The sequence below is a fragment of the Pipistrellus kuhlii genome, unplaced genomic scaffold (genome assembly GCF_014108245.1).
Source record: "Pipistrellus kuhlii isolate mPipKuh1 unplaced genomic scaffold, mPipKuh1.p scaffold_m20_p_3, whole genome shotgun sequence".
NCBI lineage: Eukaryota > Metazoa > Chordata > Mammalia > Chiroptera > Vespertilionidae > Pipistrellus > Pipistrellus kuhlii.
Genome location: NW_023425529.1, coordinates 163,049,578 through 163,074,424, shown reverse-complemented (window position 1 = coordinate 163,074,424; position 24,847 = coordinate 163,049,578). Strand labels below are relative to the sequence as shown.

Here is a 24,847-nt window from a genome sequence, read left to right as displayed (position 1 = left end):
CTGTATTCAGGGTTCAAAAAGATAGGGCAGTCTCAATGATTTAAGAATTTTAAAGAAACTGTGATAACTTGCATGTAGTTGTTTTTTTTTAACCCTCTCTGCCTCTTGGTGCCTTGGAGAAGTTGCTGCACCAGAAGAATTGTAATGTAGGTAGAAGGATTATGACATTTTCCAGCTTTTGAAGTGGGGCCTTAGATAGCCTTGTTTTACAGCCAAGAATCTGAGGACCAGTTTGGTGGGATGGATTTACCTGGTGATAGATTCTGTACCAGAATTCAAATGGCCTGCCTCCTAGACCAGGGATATTCACTATTTTAGCTGCCTGGTCTCATCTTTATCCTTTCATTTGATCTAATTTCTCTCAGTGCTTTATGTTTATAGAGCCAAAAGTCTGAGCTGGTGATTACAGAGCCGCTTTTTGTTGTTGGTGGTGTGTTTCAGTTGGAGAAAACATTTACCAAATCGTTAATAAACATGTCTCCATAAATTTTAAAGCAATCAATGAGCCGGCTTTTAAAAATGTCTTCTGCATTGAAGCATTCTTCTGCAGAGGTAAGGAGGCAGACACGGAGGTATTGAACCTACGAAGGGAATCTGGACTAAAATGCTGACTGTACAGTAGTGAACAGGACTGACTTCCCTCAGCCAAGACTCAGAGCTACAGGGATAGGATTCAAGGAAAACAGATTTTAACTGTGTATCAATAAACGTGACATCTACCCAAGAAAAATAATAAACAAAACAAGGACACATGCCTAGCATTCCATATCTATTCGCCAGCCCCTCCTGTTTTCTTGGCCCTGGACTGGGCAGGGCTGGGTGGGGGAGGAGACCTGACTGAATAGGATAAAGTAAACTCTGAAGAAGGAGAACAGGAAAGGGGATGATACCCATCTCCCTTCTGTGATGCTTCTGTCATTCCAGCTTGACATGATCCAAGAAAATTAAGCCCATCCCTGTTGAGGTATTGATTTTAATGTTAGTTGACAGCCATAGAAAATATTATAAAATACTTTAGGTAAGTCTCTAAACACAGTTTTATATCATATGCATCCCATAGGTTTTATTTATTTAGTACACATGTGTCAAACACAAGGCCCGCGGGCCAAATCCTTCCCGCCAGGCCTTGCAATGTGGCCCGCACCACGCTGTCATCACTGCACTCCACTGCGTTTCCATCACAATGACAGTTTATGACTATTCAGTAAACCATTCGGCCCGAGATTTAGGCTGGATTTTAGATTTTGGCCCCTTCTCTGATTGAGTTCGACACCCCTAATTTAGTAAATACATGGTGCTTAATTCTCATTATAAGCTGGGAGAAAGGAACTATTAATGTCTTCATTTTCCAGACAGGAAACTGAGGCACAGAACAGTTGAGCAACTTGCTCAAAGACATATAGATAGTAAGGGGCATACCCAGGACTTGAAAAGACATTTGTTTGGCATTGCTTATGTATTTATTTTTTTAACCCTGTTCTGTTTCAGTAAGTGCCGTTAATCGCTGAAAATGATTTCAGTGGTAGTATTTGATTTCCCTTGAACTCAGGAGACACTGTTCTCCATTGCTGCTGCTTTAAAGAAAGGTAGAGTGTTTGGAAAGGTGATAAGGATGTTGAGCACATCTAGTTCCCCCTCAGGAAGTACCTTCCAGTCTGGGAGTGGCCTTGCTTTGCTGGCTAAAAGCTAGAGGGGGATGTTCTTCCTGATTACTCTCTCCACTCAAGTCACAGAAGGAAATATTCAAATCTGCAATATTCTCATATCAGAAATGTTTAAAGAGTCCGTGTGCTCACTGTCTTTTAAAGGATTATATAACTTTGTGATACCACCAAGTTCACTCTTCATAAAGTGAAAACGTCTTTTAAGATCCTGGAGTAAATCTAGACAGGAAGAATTAAATTCTCTCAGGTGCTCTGAGCACCGAGTGTGAGCCAGAGAACCACATGTCCACCAGGAAGTAGCTCGCCCTGTGAATGTAACACAATATTTTAATGAAGGAGCGGAGAGTCGCATCCCCTCCCTTTGTGGTCCAGCTACAGAGCACTCAGGCTGGTGGGTCAGCGGTGCTGTGTGAAGTCCAGTCACATGGCTCCAAAATTAGAAAGGATAATTAAAGACTTACAGTAATACATGTTCCAGTGGGTTCCTTTGTGTCTGGGTGCTCCTCTCTCGTCGGCCCACCAGCTGATGACTGCAACTTCAATCAGTAAGTTCTGACCCGGAGGCTGTCAGGCACAGATGTTGTCATTGTGACAGCGGAATATTGCCCATGACTGTGGAGCTTAGGTTCGGACAGACAGGAAAAGAGAGGTAGCAAATAAAGTGCTCTGGCAGAAGCTTCTCTTTTGGTTCTCTGAGATATATAAAACCTCCTTTTAAACTGACCTTTTTAGTGTCATAGATACATTTTACGTCTCAGCCTCCCAGCTTTTCTCTCGGATATGGCTGAGGATACCGAATGCTCAGGAGACCAGTGCAGCAGAGGAGGTGGATTACATCTGTGTGCCACTGATATGCCTGAGGAGAGCGCTCCGCTCTGAATTTGGTCCACTCTGAATTTGATAGTTGTGGTTTGGCGCCTTCCTCTTGTTTTTCCCCCTTCTCAAGTGGAATGCTGGCATTTAGAAGGATCCTCTTTCTTCCTCAGCTAGTCTCTCTCGTTAGTGTCTTTCTGCCTGGGAAAAAAGTCACATGAGACAAGATGAATACAGACATTTGTTGATGTATGATTTCTATAATTTTTACATCCCCAATTTAAAACCTGCAGGCATTTTGTAAATACTAACATCACGTGGTCTAGTTAAGAAGCGGGTGGCAGAGGAACAGATTTTGATCTTGTAAAACTGCCTTTGGAGAGCTGGCTGATCACGGAGCTCCCGGCTCCCAGCTCCGGCTCCTCTCATTCAGAGCAGGAGGCTCTCTCCCGCAGGATTCAGCATTGGTGGCTGTGGCTCTCCGGTCTTTTCAGTTTCATTCTTTCACATTTGTTCTGTAGAAAATAGGTTCTCATTTTTCTCTTTCTTGCTTCCCGAAGCAGTTGTAATGGTGATGTTTTGGTTTGTTTAACCATAAAGGATTTCTTGCTCAGTAACAGGGTGGGTGCTCTACTAGGTTTCAGAGCCAGTCATCCAGGTTCCAGTGCTGCCTCAGTTACTTATTAGGTGTGTGATCTTGAGTAAATTACAATCCTTTCCTAGTGTAACCTATCTGGTATTGAAGGATGAAAAAGATGAGATTATAATCATGTGGGGGGGAAAAATCAAGAAAAGAAGATCAAGTAGCTTAACAAGGCCTGGTACATAGTAGGAGAGAAATAAGTGAAAATGAATAATAATACCAACAACAGTAGCACCTGAGAGCAATCATCTTGCCACTCCACTATGTATTCAAGACTTGTAGCACCCTCTGAGCTACCAGCAAATTCCAAGCCAATCTGGATTTCCTGAAATATCACTTTTTACCATAAGAGTACAGTGCGTTGCAAGAAGGCAGCATAAATACAAATAACAGGAGGTCAAGTCGTCCTCTTTACTGGCTGCCTGGTTTGAGATAAGTTGCTTCATTTCAAGGAATCTCTAATTTCTTTTGGAAAAGTGGAGATAAGCTACCATCCAATCTACAGTTTTGTTGTAAGAATTTGCTAAGTTCTGGTTTGTTGATATTCATAAGTTTCACCATAGTCTGAACAACAGGAATATAAAAAACATAAGGAAAAGCCTGGTAAAGATGAAAAACCAGAAGGATTTGGTGGATGTTTGAACACAGGACATGCAAACTGAGTCAAAAGGATTGTGAGATTTCAAGCCTGGATCCAGTAAGGAGCTCAGGAGTCCGTGAGAACAGCAGAGTTTGCAGGAGAGCACCCTGGAGTGGGGCAGTTAGAACAGTTAAATTTGAGGAAAGCAGAGAGTCCTTCACTTGCAAATGCGAGTGAGAGTGTGAGCTTGCAGCTCATCTGGAGAGACTGGGAGTCCACTTAGAGGTGACGCTTGCAGCTGTGGGTACCAGTGAGCTCCTGGAGAGGTAGGAGTGGTCTGTTGCATCTCTCCCGTTTCCTCTGGAGAAGATGTGCTCTCTCTGGTGAGTTTCCTGGCAGCTCTTCTGCGCTTGCCTCCCTTCTCTGACCGTGGCTTGGTTGTCATGGAGAACAGTGTGGAAACTAAGTGCTCCGGTCTTTGCTTTCTGGTTCCTCTCAGGCAGGCCTGGTCCTGGCTCTGGTGGTTTTGGTTCTTTCTGTTTGTTGGGTGGCTCTCCTATAAACTGGGGATGACATCAGGAAATGTTCCTGAATTGGAAATAGGGTTTTCCACAAACTTCTATAGTTTAAGCCTTAAAACAAACATAGTAATGCCCAGGATATTGGTGGGTGTTGGTGTGAAGGGGCCTGTGAGTGCTGGTTCAGTGGATGATCTTTTATTAAGGAATCTACTAAAAGACCTTAAGTGGTAAAGGACATTGGCGCTATGTGCTATTACAAGGAGAATCGTAGCTTTACATAAAAACGGGGCTGGCAGTTAATATTTGAACTGGTGATACAGCAATCATTTTATTCATATATCAGTGTATTATTTAATTTTCAAAGAAAGCAATAACATTTCCTCTCAGCAGAGGTCACTTAACACAAGATTTGCAACACTGGATGAGAAAGTTGTCCATTGAGTATGGTTTGAGGGAGAAAAAAGAAGACCTTCTCTAAATAAATAGTTTTTTAAGGCATTTTACATAGGAATATTAGTTTATTAAAACCCCAAATGGGTACATTTCCTGTGTTTTAATCTTGCTTTTCTTTTTCCCCGATGGATCATATATGCTTTCTATAATATTAAGTTGGCTCAAGCCCCTAATTGAGCCTTACTATTCAGTACCGGAATGACCATGGTGCAAGGTTAAGTTGAATGTAATCTTTCTCTGAATGCAAATGAGGAGTAATATTAAACTTCATCTAAACTAATGTTAGGTAAATAGTTTGACTTCATAATCCCCACACCTCATATGCTACTTCATATGTCTGTGCTTGAGCCTTGATGCCCAGATATCTGCTGGTCTCCAAACCTGGAATTATTAGAGGAAAGCCCACACACACTAATCTGAAATTTTCAATCTTTCTAATTACCGTTTTGATCCCCAGCAGCCTGGACCTGGGAGCTTGTAGGAGAGCAAAATCTCAGGCCCCACCCTGACCGACTGAATTAGAATCTGCATTTTTAAGAAGATACCCAGGCTGTTTAAATACAGTGAAGTTTGAGAAGCACCAGTCTAGAAGCACAGTGGTCCGTGGGCCACATCTAAAGTACTAAAGTTTTAGAACTTGACTGCACATTAGAGTTGTGTGGGGAGCTTTTTGAAATTCCGGTTCCCTGAACTTTATCACCGGAGAGTCACCTGTACAGTGATAGCTTTAAACAGGTGAATCTTATATTAGCCTAGGTTACCAACCCCTCATCCTGGAGTTTGTTAGAAATGTGTAAGGGACCTCACCCCTGACTACTCTCTCAAATGTGTGTTTTAACAAAATCCCAGGTGACTTAGAAGCACTTTAAAGTTTGAGAAGCACTGGGAACTGTTTAGATGCAGAATACAAAGCTGACATTTCTTCCTTCGGGCGAGCAGGCCTGTCCCAGGCCTCTGTGCTGGTGGCAGGGAGAAATCTCCTGAGAGGTTTCTATACAAGCGAGCTGAGGGGCCCTGGCTGTGAGTCTCAGAATGGTTTCTCAGGTCATCTTTGGTCTGGTGATCATAGGGTCTCTATTCCTACTCTACAAATACAGGTCTTGATCCATTTTTCTGCGAAGAACCGCTATCATTTTTTCTAGTGAGGAGTGTGGTTTCTTAAGTCAGACTGCTTTGGTTCAGCTTTTGGTGAATTAAATCTCTAACCCTCAATGTTCTTATCTGGGGAAGAGGATAATAACTTATTATCAGTGATAGCACTGCTTGAACTCTTGTCTTCAAAACTTTTCAGACTCACCTGGTATAAATGGACTGTGGTCAGATTGACTTAGGATGTGGTATTTCTGCAAAAATAATTCTAAGAGCCTTGGGTTTCTTCAAGGTGAGGATATTTAATGGTAGTTTTATTGTGGTTATAATTACTCTACTTAGCAGCTCCCCAACACTAGAAAGCTGACATTTCCTAGTCCAGAGTGGTAATATATTGTCTTCAGTATAGTGAAAATAAGAGACATTGAATAATTATTATTGTGAAACAATCATAAAAGGTCATTATTCACACTCAGCATTCCTTTAACGATTATTTTAAGATCCATTATATGATATTATATACTTAGTCAGGCATGGGCCTGTCCTGTGAGGCAGTGAACTACTCAAGTCTTTAGTCTTGAGACTGAGACCCGATTACAGGGTCCAGTACATATACTCAGTCTTGTTGAATGAAGAACTTAATTAGCAGCTGCATTATGCTAGGTACTGGGTGTCTCCCAGGGAGGAGGCAGATCAGATGACCTCACAAATCACTCTGGTGCGGGATCCAGAGAGCCAGACAGGAGGGCTCCGGGCTGGGGCCACTTAGCGTGCTTTCCGCAGTGGGCTCTGAAGGAGGAGTGGACATTGTAAATGGCTGTAGGGGAGCTGGGCGGAATGACTTCCCAATGGAACCAAACTGAGACAGAGAGAGTAACAGCTGCTTGGGTGGGGTTTGAAGTTGGGAGCTGAGGGGATAATGCACCTCTGCCTCCCGTTCTGTTAATCTGCTGGACTGAGCACATGCAGCTGTTCTCAGAAAGGTAGCCAGGGCGCTGTTGCCACTTTATAGCTTCTGACACATTTCAGGCATACCGGACGCGTAGAAAGCAACAGAGACCCGTGGCCTTACCGGCCAGTTTCAGAAATACAACATCAGGGGTGAATAGCAGACTCCTGTGGATGCCTCTCTGGTTCCATTCCTCTCGTCCTTTCCCTGAAGGCAACTATTGCCAGTGGGCGTTTATAGGTGTGAATCCACAAACAATATACAGCATTCTTTCATACACTTGTGAACTTCACGTGGATGCTATCTTCTTGTTTCCTTTCGTAACTGGCTTGTTTTTGCTCAGTATTTCAAACTCATTCTTACTGATTCATAAACCCCAATTTCTGAATTGCTGTTTAGAATTCCTTACATGAATATACACTATAACTCTCCTGTTGATGAACATTTTGACTGTCTTGTATTTTTGTTATCTCAAATGGCATGGCCTGGCATTCGTGGCATCTTGTGCACACATGGGAGGGTTTCTCTAGGCTAGGTATATATTTAGGGATAAAATTGCTAGACTGTAAGTTATCATTTTCCCGGTGAACCAAGACATTGTTGAAAGCGCATATTGCATTTTCTTTGAGAGTGTGTGATTTTTATCTACAGCTGTCTATACAGTAATTTTTAGTTATTTTATCTCCTGATCCTTATAATTCTCATAGCCCAAACAAAAATAGCAGCAGGAGCCCAAAGAAAATGCCTGGGAAAGAAAATGAAGTGAAACTGGCTCCTTTCCCCGTCAGGGCATGGTGCGGACTCTGCTATCCATTGGTGAGGCCTGGTGGCCGACCTGTGGATCAGATTGCCCAGCTCCCAGCTCCCAGCTCCCAGATGGGCTGTGGCAGTTGCTGCTGGTGCGACAGCTGGGAGTGTTGCCCACTTCTGGTTGTCTGACACCAGGATTTGAACGACAGGACACATGACTGTTTTCACATCAACAATAGCAGAGAGGCAGGCACAAAACTGGAAGTTGGAAAACAAATCACAGAAAAGATTAAGTGTGAATCTAACACAGCTGAACTGTCTATCATTAACGAATTAGATCAATTTTGTTGCCTATTTCAGTCATTCCTCTAGGGCCAGGAATGTGTGGTCCTTAAAAATAGTACTTCAACAACCTTCATGCCACAAAAGGAAATGCAGAGTTGACTTGCTTTTTTAAATGGTGTTGGACAACCTTGTCTTTTTCCCAGAAGCAGCAACAGCTCCCTGTACACTAAGCCGGTGGAACTTTCTCCCCGTTGTCAGCCTGCTGCCCGGCTTGCAAAGAGTTAACTGGAGGTTTGTGAGGTCATGTGTGACCTCACTGGGTCTGGACTTTTGAAGCAGAGCTCTTGGAGGGAAGCTGCCTGTTGGGAGGGGAGGCTGGGCAGAGGGGGAAGTCCTTCAACTTTTTCAAGTTCGTGCCCCTCAGCCCCCGAGGGCTATCGTGGCATTCTGGGAGCATGTCACTGAGGAGTCTGTGTGCAGCCGTGTACACGCACCACAGAAGCAGCTGGGGAAGTCCATTCAAAGGGCCCTTGCAGACGATGAAGGCTTGCTGAGCAGATGGACCAGGAGAATGCCGTTTGCATCTGTGACAGAATTATGGGCAGACAGTTTGCCGATGGAGGTAACGGGAATTCCGCTTGTTTTCTTTGTTTGGTCCTGGCTTCTGGCTAATATATACGATGGTAGTTACACCCTGCACTTGTTAAACGCCTCTATGTTAAGCTGCTTTATTTCAAATGAAAAACTTTCTTGTTTTTGTAAGAAAGTCTTGGAAACTTAGGAGAATGATCGTTCTTAGAGGTTATTTCTCCTAGATTAGGTGGCAGAAATGAAAAGGGTGTATTTGTCAGGGGGTTCTGATGATTAGTCCAGATGAGACGTCTCCCAGCATAGACTGGCGGTGGGACGTAGCCTGGTGCTCCCAGACTGTTCGCTTTGAGATAGCTTTTGTGAAACTGGAACTTCATTCAGGCATTGGAAGGTCACCAATTTGAGTTGGCCATTCAGTGGGGTCCATTCTGCCGAGGGCACAAGGCCGTCATTCTTGTTTCTGTGTACCGCTGCTCAAGGGACTGTGTTGTTGGGATAGAACATGATTTGTCTTAGAATTCGGCATTTGGTTTGAAACTTCAAAGGCTAGCCAGTCATCTAAAGAAAAAAGTCACAGGGGTTGTTGCTGTTGGTGTGTTTTTTCTGGAGTTGAGGGAATTGCAGCTGCACAGTTTATCTCTGGGAGGGTCTCTCTCTGTGCTCATGCTCCGCAGGGATAGACAAGTGCAGGGTGTAACCTCAGCGATGGTAAAAAAGGAGCTCTGGCCAAGTGCACTGACATTACCTCCAGCCCTTTCTTTGTTCATCCTCACCCGAGGATATCTGTTTCTCTTGCTTTTTAGAGAGAGTGGGAGGGAGGGGGAGAGACTCACAGAGAGAAACATCAATTTGAGAAGGATACATCGATTGGATTGGTTGCCTCCTGCACACGTCCTGGTGGGCGTCCTGACCAGGGCTAGGGATCCAGGCCAATGCTGTAACCACTGAGCAAACTGGCTACGGCTATGTCCGTTCTTGAGATGCTTAGTGTTAAAGGATTTGTGAACACCCCAGAGCCTGTGAGAACCCCAGTGCTTGAACATACAGGCCAATCAGCTGATTATAGCCGGTGTGTTTGTGGGTATGTATTGGTTAAGTTGGTATTTTTTGCCTTGTCTATAGATTTTTAAGTTCATATTTCCAGTATTTTATTTTTGAAAATCTTTATTGTTGAAAGTATTACTTATGTCCCCTTTTTCCTCCTATTGACCTCATATAGCCGTCCCCACCCCAGCCCCAGGCCTTCACATCCTGTTTGTCTGTGTCCATGGGTTATGTATATATGCATACCAGTTCTTTGGTTGATCTCTTCCTGTGTATGTCCAGTATTTTACATCATTTGTCATAGGTGTCCCATCAATATAAAGTTTTTACCTCTTTTCTAAGTGGATATTTTGTTTCATAGCTTTAATAATAAAGGACAAAGAGAGAGCTTGAAAAAAAGGATGTGAAACATATTTTGTGAGAGGCACAATGCATAGTGGTTTTGAGCCTGGACCTCGGCATTGTAGGCCCATTGGTTTAAGTTTACCTCTACTTCTTACTGTTTGACCTCTGGTAAGCTACCTCTTGATTGGTTTCTTCACGTGTAAAGTAGAGATGCTAATATGAGGGGTCTGTGGTGTGAGGATTAATTGAGGTGCAATGCATGGGAAGTATTTAGCAAAGTTTCTCCTGCATTAATAAAAGCTAGATTAACATTAATAACCTTGGCTACTATTATGTTAAAACTACCCTGTTTCCCCGAAAATAAGACAGTGTCTTATATTAATTTTTGCTCCCAAAGATGCGCTAGGTCTTATTTTCAGGGGATGTCTTATTTTTCCATGAAGAAGAATACGGTACACATTTATTGTTAAATGGAAATAAAGGAAATTTATTACCTGTATACAGTATGGTAGTACGGTAGTTGTCAACATAAACCAGACAAACTGTGAATCCTACAGTATCAAGAATTTACTCATTTATTCAATGACAATCATGTCATCATCTTCTGGAACATCATCATAACAATCCAATTCCTGGTGAATTTCTTGTGACTCCATTTCTTTCAGAATCAATTGCTAAACAAATCTCTCATGCTTAGCAATAGCACTGTCTTTAAATGAGTACTTCTTGTCAAGGTAGCCTGCTCGCAGTGCATTTGCAATGCAACTGTCAGTGATTTCTCCCATGAATTCTTCACCCAAGTCACAACTTCTTGCAGTTTAGGTTTCACAAAGTTTCCACGCTGATTTCTCTCCATTCTATTTTCAATGTAGTCATTAATTTCCATGCACAAATTGTCTTTGAATGGCTTGTTTATTGAAATATCAAGAGTCTGGAGATAGGCCTTATTTTCGGGGGGATGCCTTATATTTCACTCAGAAGGAAACCTGTAAATAGGTCTTATTTTTGGAGGATGTCTTATTTTCGGGGGAAACACGGTAGTAGCCCTGTGCATGAATCCGTGTGCCAGTAGCTCACTGCCACGCTCCAGTAGCTCTCCACCCATTGCCCCACCCTCCTATAGCTCCCTCTGTCCCTGCTGCCTCTCTCCTCCCTCCCCTCCTTATAGCTTGCTGCCCTGCCCCCTCCTGTAGCTCTCCACACCCACTTGTAGCCAGTAGCTCGCTGTTACCCTCCAGTAGCTCTCTGTCCACTGCCCTGCCTTCCTGTAGCTTCCTCTGTACCCCTGCCCCCCACCCCCTCACAGCTTGCTGCCATGACCATTTGCATATTACATCTTTATTATATAAGATTGTTCTTTCTAATTAACGCAGACACCTGAGGAGGAGTTAGAGTTGTGGCTATGCTGTAAGCATGTGGCAGGGTGCCAGGTGGCACCTTTATAGTGCCTCGTACCCCACAGGGGGCCCCTCTTCCTAGCCATCCGTCACCTCTTGAACTTGGCCTTTGGTGGCAAGGAGGGCTGGGAGGGAAAAGTGGGTCGGTTAGTGCAAATCCATCGACACTTAGTGGGAACATCATTAGGCTCCTGTCCTGCCCTGTCAATAATGTGTTGGTTTCATTATCTTTGAATATGGAGAATGGCATTGCAACACTTGTACCTCATCGGTGGCATGTGACCCGTGCTGGGAGTAAGAGTGACATGGTTGTCAGGACCTGTGATCTTTCCATCTGCTGGCGCTGGGTGCCCTCCGCCACACAGCGGTGGCTGCTCTCGGTGGGGTTATCTGTGTTTCCAGGGCGGCACTTTCTATCTCTGTGTCCCAGGAGTTAGCAGCTGTGCTAACTAACTGCTGAGTTCCTATTTCCTGGACTGTAACTTGTGGACAGCATCTTTTTCCCCATGGTTATTGAGCGGGTAAAATATGTGAAAATGCCTGGCACAGAGTAAGTACTAAATGCTAGCAAACTTTTTGCTTCTCCCAAAATTGCTCCATTTCTTCTGTTGTTGTAATTTGTAAGTCTCTCCTTGTTTTGTTTTATAAAAGTCTCATGTCTGATCAGTGCTTCTAAAGCTTGTAATTTACATAATTCGCATGTGTTATCACTGGACTGCATGTAGGGTCAGTTTCTCTGTTTGCCTCCATGACTTCCCAGTACAGTCTATAATCCTTACAGCTTTTAAGTTTAATTTGAACCGTGACAGGAGTATATGCCAATGGTAACAATTCAGATAGGAGTTCGTTTGGTGTCACTTCCTAGAAGGAAGCTGCTGACGGTTTCCAGTGTATCTGTGCGAGGTGAGGTCTGGGCAGCTCATTGGGAACCAACTGGAAACTACCTCCCTGGCACAGAGGACAGATTGGTATGGAGAGTGCTGTCGCCCATGCAGCTTGATCTCTCTCCAGTTCCACAGCACAGTGTGTGGAAGGCGGGGAGCTCCCTTGAAGGGATCTGTCTGCACAGCTGGGTGTGTCACCGCTAGCCCAATGTGCTTGACTGGTTGGTCCAGCTCTAGCCACACTGTTTGGTTCATGTGATCAGGAGTGTGAGGCACAGGGCTTCTCTCAGACTCTTGGGGCTGAACCAGCTCAGAAAACACTCAGTCCTGGAGTTCTGGGGAGGTAGAGCCTGGGTTGGGTTCCAGCGAGGATTTTAGTCATTGTTTTGCTGGCCTGAGGGTGTGGTTCAGTCAGCCTGGCCTGCTGTTGTGTTTGGCTTTTGGTCACTAATAACACTGGGCGGAGGAGGTGTAGAAGGAGGTGCACTGGATAGGGGGTTGGAAGATGCGGGTTCAACTCACAGCCTTGCTGTTTACCAGCTGTGAGCCTGCTTCTTCAGTCCTCAGTTTCTTTACTTGGGAAACGGGACCATTGTGAGGGTAAAATAAAGTGAATAAACAAAAAACGAAACTCATTGACAGCAGAATGGGGAAGGGGGAGGAGGGAGTCAAAAGAGGATCAAATACAAGGTGACGGAAGGAGAATAACGGACTTTGGGTTGTGAGCATATAATAGAGTATACAGCTGTTACGTTATAAAGTTGTACACCTGCAATTTGTAATTTACATGTTTTTGACCAATGTTACTCCAGTAAGTTTAATGATAATATATATAACGTACATGACAGTGTTAAATAGACTGCAAAGTTCTCTAAGGGCTTTTAAAATATGTTTTTCTTAAAGAACTGGCTCATTCCCCTGAACTAGTTTAGAAATATTGAAATATTTGTGCTTTGGAGGAGGAGGAGGAAGTGTGTAGCTGCCTGGTATGTGGTGTCATTGAACTTTATCCCATTTCTCCACGAAGGTCATTTGGCCCCTCTGCTGTTGAGTGCCCCCAACATGCCTACAGCCTGGATTTGAAGGGAGGAGAGCAATATAATTTCCATGCTCAGAATGTTCTCCACGCCCTTTTGTTGACTCAGCTGGTCCTTTATTGAGGCTCTGCCTTTCAGCAGGGGAAGCACTGAGACCGAAGCCCTGTGCCTCCCCATTTGCCCAGCTCTGCTGCTGGGGTTCCTCAGTTTCCTCATCTGTACAAGCAAGGGCTGGACTAACAGGCCTTTTTGCATGTTGGGTGGAGATGGCGACTGTCTTTCTTTTTCTGTCTTCCTTCTACCTTGCTATATCCATCATCTTACTGACCAATTTCTCCTCCCCCCTTTTAAACAACTTAGGACAGTTATCTTCATAAAATAAGACGAGTGAGTAATGAGGCTCAGCATCCAGTCAAGGGCTCGGTGTTGACTTATGAGACTTAAGTGTAATGAAAACCTTTTAAGGGTGGCAGGATGTTAGGGTGAGTATCAAATTGTCCTGCCTATAACCTCCTGACTTTGACATTGCCTTGTTTTGTAGTCATCTACGAGTAATCACTCTCTGATGAGAGCTTCATGTCTCAGCTCTGTTAACGGGAGCTGTGAGTACCTGAAAGGGGAAGGAAAGGATGGCGTGGCAGCTGGCCGCTGAAATGGAGGTGCCATCCTGAGAAGAAATGGAGAAGGAATATTTTTTTAGCCAAGACTGGAATCCCTTCAGGACAGGGCGGAGCCTCTTGCCAGGCCGTGTGGGAGACGTTTGCTGTGCTGTGGTTTGATTCTCGGTGCTAGTCATCCATCCTGGTTTCTCAGGTTCTTTATCTAAATCTTTGAATTACAGGAGCACATCTGTCTTGAGTAGACGTTTTCCTCAGTCTTTCTCAGGTGACTGTGCTTCTAGGTGACAGAATAATAGGGAAACATTTGTATTTCTTCCGTATTTGCTGCTAAAAGATAAACAAAAAGACGGTTAAAAACAATCTCTGCAGCATGAAAATCAGAAGGCTCAGGACTGGCCCAATGGTGGGAGACAGTGTCTGGCTCCTAGAACTTGTGTGTAGTGAGTACCTTGGCGGACTCATCAGTTGGGTCAGCTGTTAAAGACAAGGAAGATGTCCTTCTCGTTGAAATAATTCACCTAAAGAATTGCAGGACTGCCGAAACTGGTTTGGCTCAGTGGATAGAATGGCGGTCTGTGGACTGAAAGGTCCCAGGTTCAATTCCGGTCAAGGGCATGTACCTTGGTTGCAGGCACATCCCCAGTAGGGGGTGTGCAAGAGGCAGCTGATTGATGATTCTCTCTCATCTATGTTTCTAACTCTCTAACCCTCTGTCTTCCTCTCTGTAAAAAATCAAAAAATATATTAAAAAAAAAAAAGAATTGCAGGACTTGTGACGTCAAAGGCAATGGTTGGTAAGAGGAATGCAGATTTGTGTGGGATTGGCTGTATAGCCCAAGTGTATGATCGTGTGTTGTAGGGGTTATCTCAGTTGTAGATTCTTCCAATAGCAGTGTAAGTGGAGATTCTTGCTAATTCCAAAGGGCTAGGTCTTAGATATGTACCTTGCATAAACTGTGAATCAAGTACATCAACACCTGTTAAAATGCCAGGTATATAAGTGCCCATTCAGAATTGGAGGTGGGGATATGGCTGGCTGGTTTGGAAGGTAATGAAGAGTAAATCTAAGTTGTGAATTGACTGCATTTTCTGGCATCTTGACTTTGGAAGCTGGTATGTCCCATCCTTGGCTATGACTTTGAATTCACAGTGGAAATCACATAGCAGAGCATTTTATCCTGCTTAAAAATGAGGGGACGAAAAGTATCTATGTGAAACAGTCACAGAATGTCCTTAGTTGCGGGTACATCCCCAGTAGGGGGTGTGCAAGAGGCAGCTGATCGATGATTTTTAATGTAGTAGTAAACTGCCTAATCGGAAGGCCTCACTTTCTATGTAGGGTCCTGGTAAAGTTACTGGTCATTCTGGGGCTCCCCAGTTGATAAGCAATATGGATTTCACAACCCCATCTGTGAGAGTAACAGAGAGAGAGAGAGAAAGAAAGAGAGGGGAGGAGAGAGAGAGAAATTTTAATAAAGTATTTTTTTAAAATATATTTTATTGATTTTTTTTTTTTTTTTTTTTTTTTTTTACAGAGAAGGAGAAAGAGGGATAGAGAGTTAGAAACATAGATGAGAGAGAATCATCGATCAGCTGCCTCTTGCACACCCCCTACTGGGGATGTACCCGCAACTAAGGTACATGCCCTTGACTGGAATCGAACCCGGGACCTTTCATTCCGTAGCCCAACGCTCTATCCACTGAGCCAAACCAGTTTCGGCTTACTAAAGTATTTTATTGGGAACTTTAGGTTGAACAAAACAGCCACTGGACTCACACACAAAAGGCTATTTCCAAAAACATCGAGAGATGACAGAGAACTCAGTCAGTAAAGTAATTGAAATGTCAGCGCTGCTCCGTGCTGCTTCTCAGTTCCATGGCCCTTCACTTGGCTGCCTGAGTGGGAGACGGCCATCTCCTGAGCCAGCAGCATCTCTTCCTGTGGCACCCAGGTCTTCTTGGGAGGTCTCAGCCCCGCAGCCATGAGGCCATCACTGGCAAGAGGCTGAGAGATCCATTGCTGAAGCCAGGCTGTGGGCCAAGGGTGGAGTTGCCCCACCCAGTGTATGTTAAGTATCAAAATCCACCCATGGCTGGCTAGTGTAGAAGTACTATTTATCTTGTGTTGCACTCAGTTCTAAGAAAATATATCTGAAGACAGCAGTCTGCTGGAACTGTACACCAACTTGGCTAAAAATGGAATTAGATAGGCCTAAAAGAACTTGTAGAGAAATTGTCATTAAAGGAAGTAACAGGATTTAGGGGTGTTCCCCTCCCTCCCCCCCTTAAAACAAGCTCTTCTTTTTGTGCTCTGAAGCCGTTCTTTCCACTTGTTTTCTTGATGGCACGTTTTCTCCCTTCTTGCTTATCTCTCCCTGCCTTTCCTGCCCCATCTTCAGAGATATTCAAGTTGTTATGGATCTTTTCCTTTCCCTGAATATTTAATCACCCCCCCCTCCCCCGGCACCTCCCATCATTGTGTTTTCCAGTCCACATTTTGTCTCGGGGAGCCTCAGGAGCCACTGATGGGCTGGGACTAGAAGCCATGATGTTGTAGCCATTGCACATCTCAGGCCAGTGTGACTCTGATGAGCCCAGCGTGCCCCCGGAGCCTCCTGCGGAGGTGGATGTCTGCAGTAGTTCAGGGTGAGCTGGTGAGACCAGGGTCTTGCAGGAAGCGTGTGATGGTGGGAGTTGGGAGTCCGGGGCTTGGGCTCCAGTTGTCTGTATCTAAATGTTTAGCTTCTCTCTGAAGCCTCCATTCACTCATCTGGAAATGAGATTAAATAACTTGCAACGTATATTTCCAATTCCAAAAATCCATTACCTGACTCTGTGAAATCATACTCCTTCTGGCTCCTTAGATTAGAGCCTTGTGACCATTTAGGATCTTCTGTACAAGAACAGCCTGAAAACCAGCGATGAGCCTGTGGACTTGGAGCAGGCAGAATAGCACCAACACTGGGCAGCAGTGCCAGTAGCCTGCCCGGTGATGAGACGGAGAGCACGCACAGGGAGGGACCATTTCCATTCTTCCGCTGTCTTTCTCGGGGGCTTCACTGCTTCACTCTTTGTATTGTTCTCCCGTGGAAGCAGCCTGCACTGGCTACTCTTTCTCAGAATTGACCAATAAGAAATACTTACATTGAAACCCAGAATGCACCTCTTCTAGGAAGGTGAGCTCAGGGACATAGGAGATTATCATTCTCTTCTTGGCTGAAGTGACTGAGGGCTGCATCTCCTCCATCCCTTTTCAGAGGCTTCTTGTTTCTCACTTCAAAGCAGAAGTGGGAGCCACAGCAGCTGAAATGAAACCAGGATGTAGGAGGTGAAAGTCCACGTGATTCCCACTTGCCTCTTAGTTGTCCAGTGTAAGGATGTTGTAGGCCCTGTGTTGTGTGCAAGAGAACACTTCTCTCCATTTGGAGTGGAAGAAGTATGGAGTTGGCAATCTGGGGTATAGTACACTAACTCCTTGAAACTGGGCATGTCGCTAACCAAATTCTGAGCGGATCTTATCTTTATTTTTATTATTATTTTTTGGTTAATCTCGAGGATATTTTTCCATTGATTTTTGGGGAGAGTGGAAGAAAGAGGGAAAGACAGAAAGAAACATCAATGTGAGAGAAACACATCCATCGGTTGCCTCCTGCATGAGCCCAAACAGGGCCCAGGCCAGGGAGGAGCCTGCAACCAAGGTACATACCCCTGGCCAGAATCAAACCCAGGACCCTTTGGTCTGCAGGCCGATGCTCTGTACACTGAGCCAAATCAGCTAGGGCTGATCTTCTCTTTAAAATATGGATTTGGGCTAGGCAATATTTAGGGTGTTTTCCAGGGCCAACACACCGGGAACCTGTGATTTTCCTCTTCGTTGGCAAGACCATGAGAAAGGAGAGCCAGTGAGGGCAGAGGAGGGATCAGAGCAGCCGGTACTGCTGATGCCTGGTAGATTCTGTAGTGTCCTTGAAGGCAGACGCTGTCCTCTCATTTTTGTGCAGCCCAAGTCCAGGTTACCTCCAAACATCTTAAAATTGGTTGTTCCTGTGGTCTCTGCACTGATTTTGGTATTTGTTTATCCAGGCGCCAGCAGTCTAAGGCACAACCTCCCACAAACTTCAGGGGCTGAATTTTTCCCGTGGTGGCGGTAGAACTTTTGAGCTGGCTGCACCTTCACCAGAGGCTGCACCTTCACCAGGAGCATGTCTCTCTCCTGGGAGATGTGGAAACTTTTCTATCCATCTCCCTCTCTGTTTCTTTAGTTTTGGTCTCTTCAGCGTTAGCCTCAAGGATGTCCGTGGTTCCCCAGCCTAATAGCCTGTGTGATATGTCTGTTGGCATTCGGGTTGGAGGACCTGATGGTGCTTTTGAACCTTGAGGGGAGGATTAGCAGGGACCATCAGGGACTCACCAGGGAATTATTCACCTTGGCTATTTTGTTTAATGGTTTTATATTAAAAATATTGTTTTCTTATTCTATATAATAAAGAGGGAATATGCTAATTGACCATCACACCCTTACAAAGATGGTGGCGGCAGTCCCCTCAGCCCTGGGGGGTAGGGGACAGGGGGTGGTGACATTAGTCACTCTGCATGCATGCACCAGAGTCCCCCAGCACATGCATTGAATGGTTTATTGAGAATACTTTCTGGTACGGAGCGGGTCTGAAAATCTTTTTCTATGCTTCTTTCCGTAGCACAGGGTAACTTTACAGTTGGCAAATTGCCTTGAGTTTAAGATACACCCCATCTCAGAGAAGGATCTATTCTACTGGGGCTGGAGAAGGCTTTGTTTAGGCTCATCCCACTGACCTACATGAAGGATATAAATGCAGTGATAGTTCCACTTGCATTTAGTTATCTTGCATGTTGGTCAACAGGGATATATAAAGAATTTCATCTCTATATGCTTAGTTTACTGACAGTAGTTTCCGTATTGAATTCTTAGACTCAGTGATAGTCTGAGTTATTTGAGTTTCTCTCTCCTGCCATATCAGAATTGCTGTAGTTATAGGCTCTGGGAAACCTCACCTGTGGGCAGCAGGGAGGGGAGGAGAGAGGCAGAGGGCTCAAGCAGCCCTACCTCCTGTGTGACTGGGCGTGGATGTGTTAGGTCCAAGAACTCTCTGTTGGAGCTACCTGTCTCCTAAAACCCTGTCCTGTTCCCCTGGGAGTGATGAATGAAGAAAGAGTTGCCACTTTGCGATATCACTAACTCGGGGGCACAAACAGGATCAGTCAGTGTGGTGGTGCAGCTGCCAAAGGACTTGGAGATTGCACGGCTCCGCGGCTCACTGCTGCTGTGGTAGCCTCTTTGTCCCCGCCCTCTGCAAGGCAGTGTCTGTGCAGATGTGGCCAAGCTTCTATGGGTGATATAATCTCACATCAGAGTGGTAGTAGTAAAATATGTTGTTTACTTCTGAGGAAATATTTTAACCTATGAAATGTCATATTTTTATCTCATGATTTTTCTCCCCTCAGAACAAACTTACCTTCAAGTTAAAACTGTATTCCATTTAAAACAGTGGCCCAGTGCATGAAATTCGTGCATGGGGGGAGGGCGAGGATGTCCCTCAGCCATCCTGTACCGTTTCCAATTGGAGGGGACTGGGGGACTCTGGTGGCATGCATGCAAAGCCACTAATGCCACCGCCACCGCCCTCCCCTCCCCCCCTCGAGGCTGAGCGAACTGGTGGCCGCCATCTTGTGAGGGCGTGTTATATAGCATATTCCCTCTTTATTACCGTATTTTTCGGACCATAAGACGCTCCGGACCATAAGACGCACCAGTTTTTAGAGAAGGGAAATGAAGAAAAAAAGATTCTGAAACAAATAGTGTCCTAAAATATTTTATGTGCATTAAAACCCAACATCACAGTCATAAACACATGTAATCAACCCTGTAAAGTAAACAGCAGCATTTAGAACCATTTTAGAGCCGGGCAAGCACACAGAGACCACACAGCCGGTCAAGTAAAAAAACTTTTTTTTTTAAAGTATATGTGTAGGCTATATTTGGACCATAAGACGCAGGGACTTTTCCCCCCCACTTCTGGGGGGAAAAAAGTGCGTCTTATGGTCCGAAAAATACGGTATATAGGATAGGATAACAATATTTTTAAAAATCTAGGGCAGCCGAAACCGGTTTGGCTCAATGGATAGAGCGTCGGCCTGTGGACTGAAGGGCCCTGGGTTCGATTCCGGTCAAGGGCATGTGGTTGCAGGCATATCCCCAGTAGGGGGTGTGCAGGAGGCAGCTGATCGATGATTCTCTCTCATTGATGTTTCTGGCTATCCTTCTCTCTTCCTCTCTGTAAAAAAATCAATAAAATATATTAAAAAAAATTATTACAAAAAAAAATCTAGGCCAGTTTGTGAACTCATATGACATGTTGCGAGCCATGTACACTCCTAGATTTGAATGCAAAGCTTTTCCCACTGATTTGGAAAGAACTGGTCATTGTAACCAGTTTGTGTGGAACAGTTGTTTCTCATCCCAACCCTGTAATGACGTCATTTTCTTTATAAGCAACATAAATGCTATGCAGACTAGATGGTTCTGGAATTTGCTGTTTTTCTCCTGATTAAAATCTTGTGTTGCAAAAGAGCCCTGCTAGTGAACAGTATCCTTATAAGTTATTGTTTTTGTGCTTCTAACTTTTCTGGTAATAAATCCATGAAAAGACAGCCCATCCTTTTTAAGGGGGAATAGGGGTTGTGGTTGAAATTACAAATATCCTGTGTGTCCTATTTCGATTTTCTAGCTTTAGAGTGTCTTTTTAGTGGAAGTGATCCAATCTCAGTGGTGGTTTGGGTTTAAGAGTACAGAACAGTTAGAACTATTAGGTCTAGTAATAATTAATGTCGTTTTCTAATACTTTTTTTAAATCGAATTTATTTAAACAATACAACAAAATTTAATCAACAATATAGTTGCCGTTGTTTTCTACTACCTGTGCCCAATGCTCAGGAAGCATTTTAATCCCTCTGTTGTAAAATTCTTGTGATTTTGATGCAAAAAATTCGGTCAATGCATTTTTGAGGCATTCTTCATTATTAAATTTTTTTCCAAGAAGAAAGTTTTGCAAAGAACGAAACAAATGGTAATCGGAAGGGGCAATATCAGGAGAATATGCAGGTTGAGGGAGAACTTCCCATTCCAACTGGCGCAGTTTTTCAGCAGTGATTCTTGCAGTATGCGGTTGTGCGTTATCGTGGTGAAGAATTACACCCTTCCGATTAATCAGTGCGGGTTCTTTTTCTCTTAAAGCTTGGGCTAACCTTTCCAATTGGGCACTATACACTGCACTTGTAATGGTTTGGTTAGATGGTAAAAGTTCATAATGAAGAATTCCTTTAAAATTCCACCCAACACACAACATCACTTTTTTCGCATGCAAGTCAGGTTTTAGCATGGGCTGCGGAGCCTCATTTTTGTCCAACCATTGAGGCCGCCTTTTCAAATTAACATACAGCACCATTTTTCATCTCCGGTAACAATTTGCTCTAAAAACAGCAAACGGTTTTGACGAGAGAGGAGCAAACTGCAAATTGTGACTCTTTGATTACGGTTGTTGTCGGTCAACTCATGAGGAACCCATTTTCCAAACTTTTGGACTTTGCCAAGTGCACGCAATTGATTGGAAATTGTTTTTTGTGAACAATTTAAAGTTGTCGCAAGCAAGCTCTTGTTGGGTAATTTGAGGATTTTGCACCAAAAGAGCTTGAAGAGCTTCTTGATCAAAATTGGACACACGGCCTCGACCACTCTTGTCATCGTAACGAAAAATTTCCCTCGCGAAATTTCTCAAACCAATGCTGGCATTTTCTGGCGCTAACTGCATCTTGACCAAGAGCACTACAGATGTTTTTTGCAGCCTCACTTGCTTTTCTTCCTAATTGGAACTCGTAAAGCATGCAGTGCCGAATATGCTCTTCATCCGCCATCTTCTTAGCCCTAGTTTTGCAACAAAAACCAAACCAAACACAAACTTTTTCAAGCAAAACTTGTTAATTGCACTTCACACGTTCTGTAGATACCACGTGTTTGAAGGTTATGTCAATACAAGTCAACGCCAAGCAAGATTTTAAACGAATGTAAAAAAACGACATTAATTATTACTAGACCCGATATAAATATGGTTGAAGGAAGAGGATCATTATTATATTTAGCCAAGATAAAGTATACTTTAAGTTGTTTGCATATAAGGCCTTGAATTAGAGAGAGGAAATGTGTTATTCCTTTAGAGTCATTAATAGAATTTTCAAGTTTCTGATGGAAGTTATATGTGTCTACCTCAAATTATTTATATGTGCATGAAAAAGAAGAAGGAAGAGGGCTACTTATAGAGAATTCCACCTTTTTTAGAGTTATCAGGGGAATTAAGGGGGAACTTTCTATGGTATCTTCATTTTAAAAGAATGATTATCAAAACTGTTCTAGTTTATTTCTGGGGAGATAGAGCTCTTAGATAATTATGGATAACTGATGTGATGTAGAGATTAATAATGCATGTCTCCTCATAATCATGTTACAATTTGTAATCAGATCACACTGATTGATGGGCCTCTTTGGGGACCAGAACTCTGTGCATGGGTAGGACGGTGTGTAGGGTTAGGAACATGGTTCTTCACCAGGGGATTTGTCTTCATAGCCCAACCTGACTATTTCTTGGCAGTATTACTTTGGGCAAAATCCTCCCTTCTGTCCTTCTAACATGGTCCCAGTAACATCTACTTCCCATAGGTGTACCGACATCAGTTGAGATGATGCTTATGGAGTGATAACACAGTGCCTGGAACTAGTAAGTGCACAGGGAATGCCAGCTGTTGTCACTGTCTTTGTTGCCATCATCGTTATTGGGGAGTTCCATATACTTGGATCCGCCTATTTCGCCACACATTCCTATTTCCATTGAGCATTAAGTTCAGATTAGCTTCAAGGGATAGTATTCTATACTCACATCTTTTCAAACTTCTCCTCTGTTCTCTGTGCCATTTTTGGTGCCCTCCGGACATTGCTAGATGAGGACTGAAGTTGTATCTGAAAGCTATTATTAGAAGAGCAGAAGGAACCACACACCCAGGACACAGAGTTCTTTATAGGTATCTTTCCAGGGAGAATGAAGACCTGTGGCCTCTCTTACTACTTTATTGCACAAAGTGGGGGTGGAGAGGAGAGAAATTCCAATAATGTCAGACCTCGTGCTGATATTTTTAGTCATGATGATTCCGATTCCTTATTCTGGCTGGTCTGTCTGTAACAACTCTTAGTAATGGGTCCCTATGGTCCTTCTGATGATTCTATTTTAATTTTTTATTAACAACCACAGCAGAGACACAGTCTTCTAGAGTGGTGTACTGTGAGTGGAAAAAATAATATGGAAATCAACTATCTCCTTACAAAAGTTAGAGTGTAGAAAAATGTACAGGTCTCTGCCTAAGAAAAATCCATTCCTGGTCCCTGTGTTATGGCAAAAGGGGAGGTCAGGGGAAGTTCCTTTCTTTCTGCACCTGAATAGGATGCCAGGCTTTCTGCAGTCAGAGCACTCACCTCTGATACCTATTTATGTCTAAAACCTTGGCCGAAGAGCTCTCATTGATTGAATATTAGTAAGACCATACAATATTGGTGAGCTCTAACTCACCTTAAAACTGAACCGAACATCCGGAGTGCTGTGAAGGAGAACCGAAAGAAGTTGTTTCCACTTAAGCCTCTGGTGGGAACATTTTTATGTCAAAACTGAACTACCTCTAAGCAGTCTCTGCACCATGGAGGGTTATAAAGGGCCGGTACCCTTTGGAGCCATGTGGTCTTGAGCCGCTCTGGGCTTATGGGAATTTACAGTGACATTTCAGAGTAGCTGTGGTTTGGTCCAAGGAGCTCTGGTTGTGGGCTAAATGCTGGTTGGTGTGGTCCTCGGTCAGCAGACTCAAGTCTCCTTGTGTGTCCAGTGGAAGCTACTTCCCTTCCTGGGATTCTAAGACATTTTGATGAAATACCTGCTAAAATAGGAGGTGGAAGTCCATCTAATGCCATCTTTCTACTCCTATGGCTAGTAGATGCGTTTTTGTGTGTGTTTCCCCCCCACCCCCCAGCTCTACCTTCTCTAGGCCTCCATTGGTCTTGAGTATTCTGCTTACAAATAGAGTAGGTTCTCATTAAACAAAGGGAGAGACCAGGTACCCTTTATTAGTTTATGCTTCTAAACTCATTCTGTTATCCTCACATCTTAAGGCAGACAGGGTGTCTCTCTCTCTAGGTGATGCGGGTCGGTATAGAAACCGCTTCCTACCCTGCCCCTTCAGAGACTTCCTGAGAGTGGTTCAGTCCTGTTAGCAGCAGACAAGGGTTTCTTGAAAACCCCAAATAACTTTCGCCGTCTTCACCATAGTTGAGTCACCCAGGATGACTGGTTGATACCAGCTGGCTGGGTGCAACCCAGAAGAGCCCACCCACACACCAGCACCCTTCCTCTTTGAACAATGCTTGCACTTCCTCTCGCCGTTTCCACATGGGATCCGGGGAGCCCTTTCTCTGCAGGAAAGTAAGTGCGATTCCTCTGTGCTGGTGGGTTTTAGAACGTGTGTGTGTGTGTGTGTGTGTGTGTGTGTGTGTGTGTGTTTGAATAGACAAACATTTTAAAAAGAAAGTATTACAAAGAACTCGGTTTTGTCAGATGGTTGGAAGTGGAGCTGCTTTGTCTGAAGTCTGAGTGGGGTGACACTGAGCTCTTCCCCAGCATCCCTGGCGCCCATGGCGCTGCTTCAGTGGCTTGTCCTCACTGAGGATACCTGACGTATTTCTCCTTTTCCGTGCCGCACACGAGCATACCTAGACACAGGCACACATGTTAGCAAACCGTGGGAGTCTACTGAGCCCTCCGATTAGTGTGGGCACCACCTTAGGCACGAGTTGTCACTGCTGGTCCGGTTCACCAGGCATTTTAGATTGTAAACTTGACTTTTATCCAACAGAAATCAGGAGACTTCTCTTGCCTTCTATTCCCTACTTAGGTTTTTGTGTTTAGTACCATTAAAATAGCACAGAATACTTTAATAAATAAGCATAGGACAGTTTTATAGAATTTTAGAAGAGAATTCACCTTGTTCCCCCTACACGCACAGGCACAGGAGTTATGCAGATGAATGAATATACTGAGGCCAAGGAAGTGAGGTGTAA

General features: G+C 44.0%; 1 protein-coding gene across 8 annotated transcripts in view; it reads left to right on the top strand.

The window, feature by feature from the left end:
- The window catches only part of PSD3 (pleckstrin and Sec7 domain containing 3), a 405,289-nt gene that overhangs the window by 161,345 nt on the left and 219,097 nt on the right, over positions 1 to 24,847 (top strand). The window contains exon 1 of one of the 8 annotated variants that reach the window (XM_045588826.1): positions 11,616 to 11,674. The exons of 6 other annotated variants lie outside the window; for them this stretch is intronic. In XM_045588826.1, the coding sequence (XP_045444782.1) occupies positions 11,631 to 11,674 (44 nt within the window). In that variant the 5' untranslated portion in view covers positions 11,616 to 11,630. Of the gene's footprint in view, positions 1 to 11,615; positions 11,675 to 16,958; positions 16,994 to 24,847 lie in introns of those variants that run through there. One more of the 8 variants, XM_045588827.1, reaches the window with a different exon arrangement.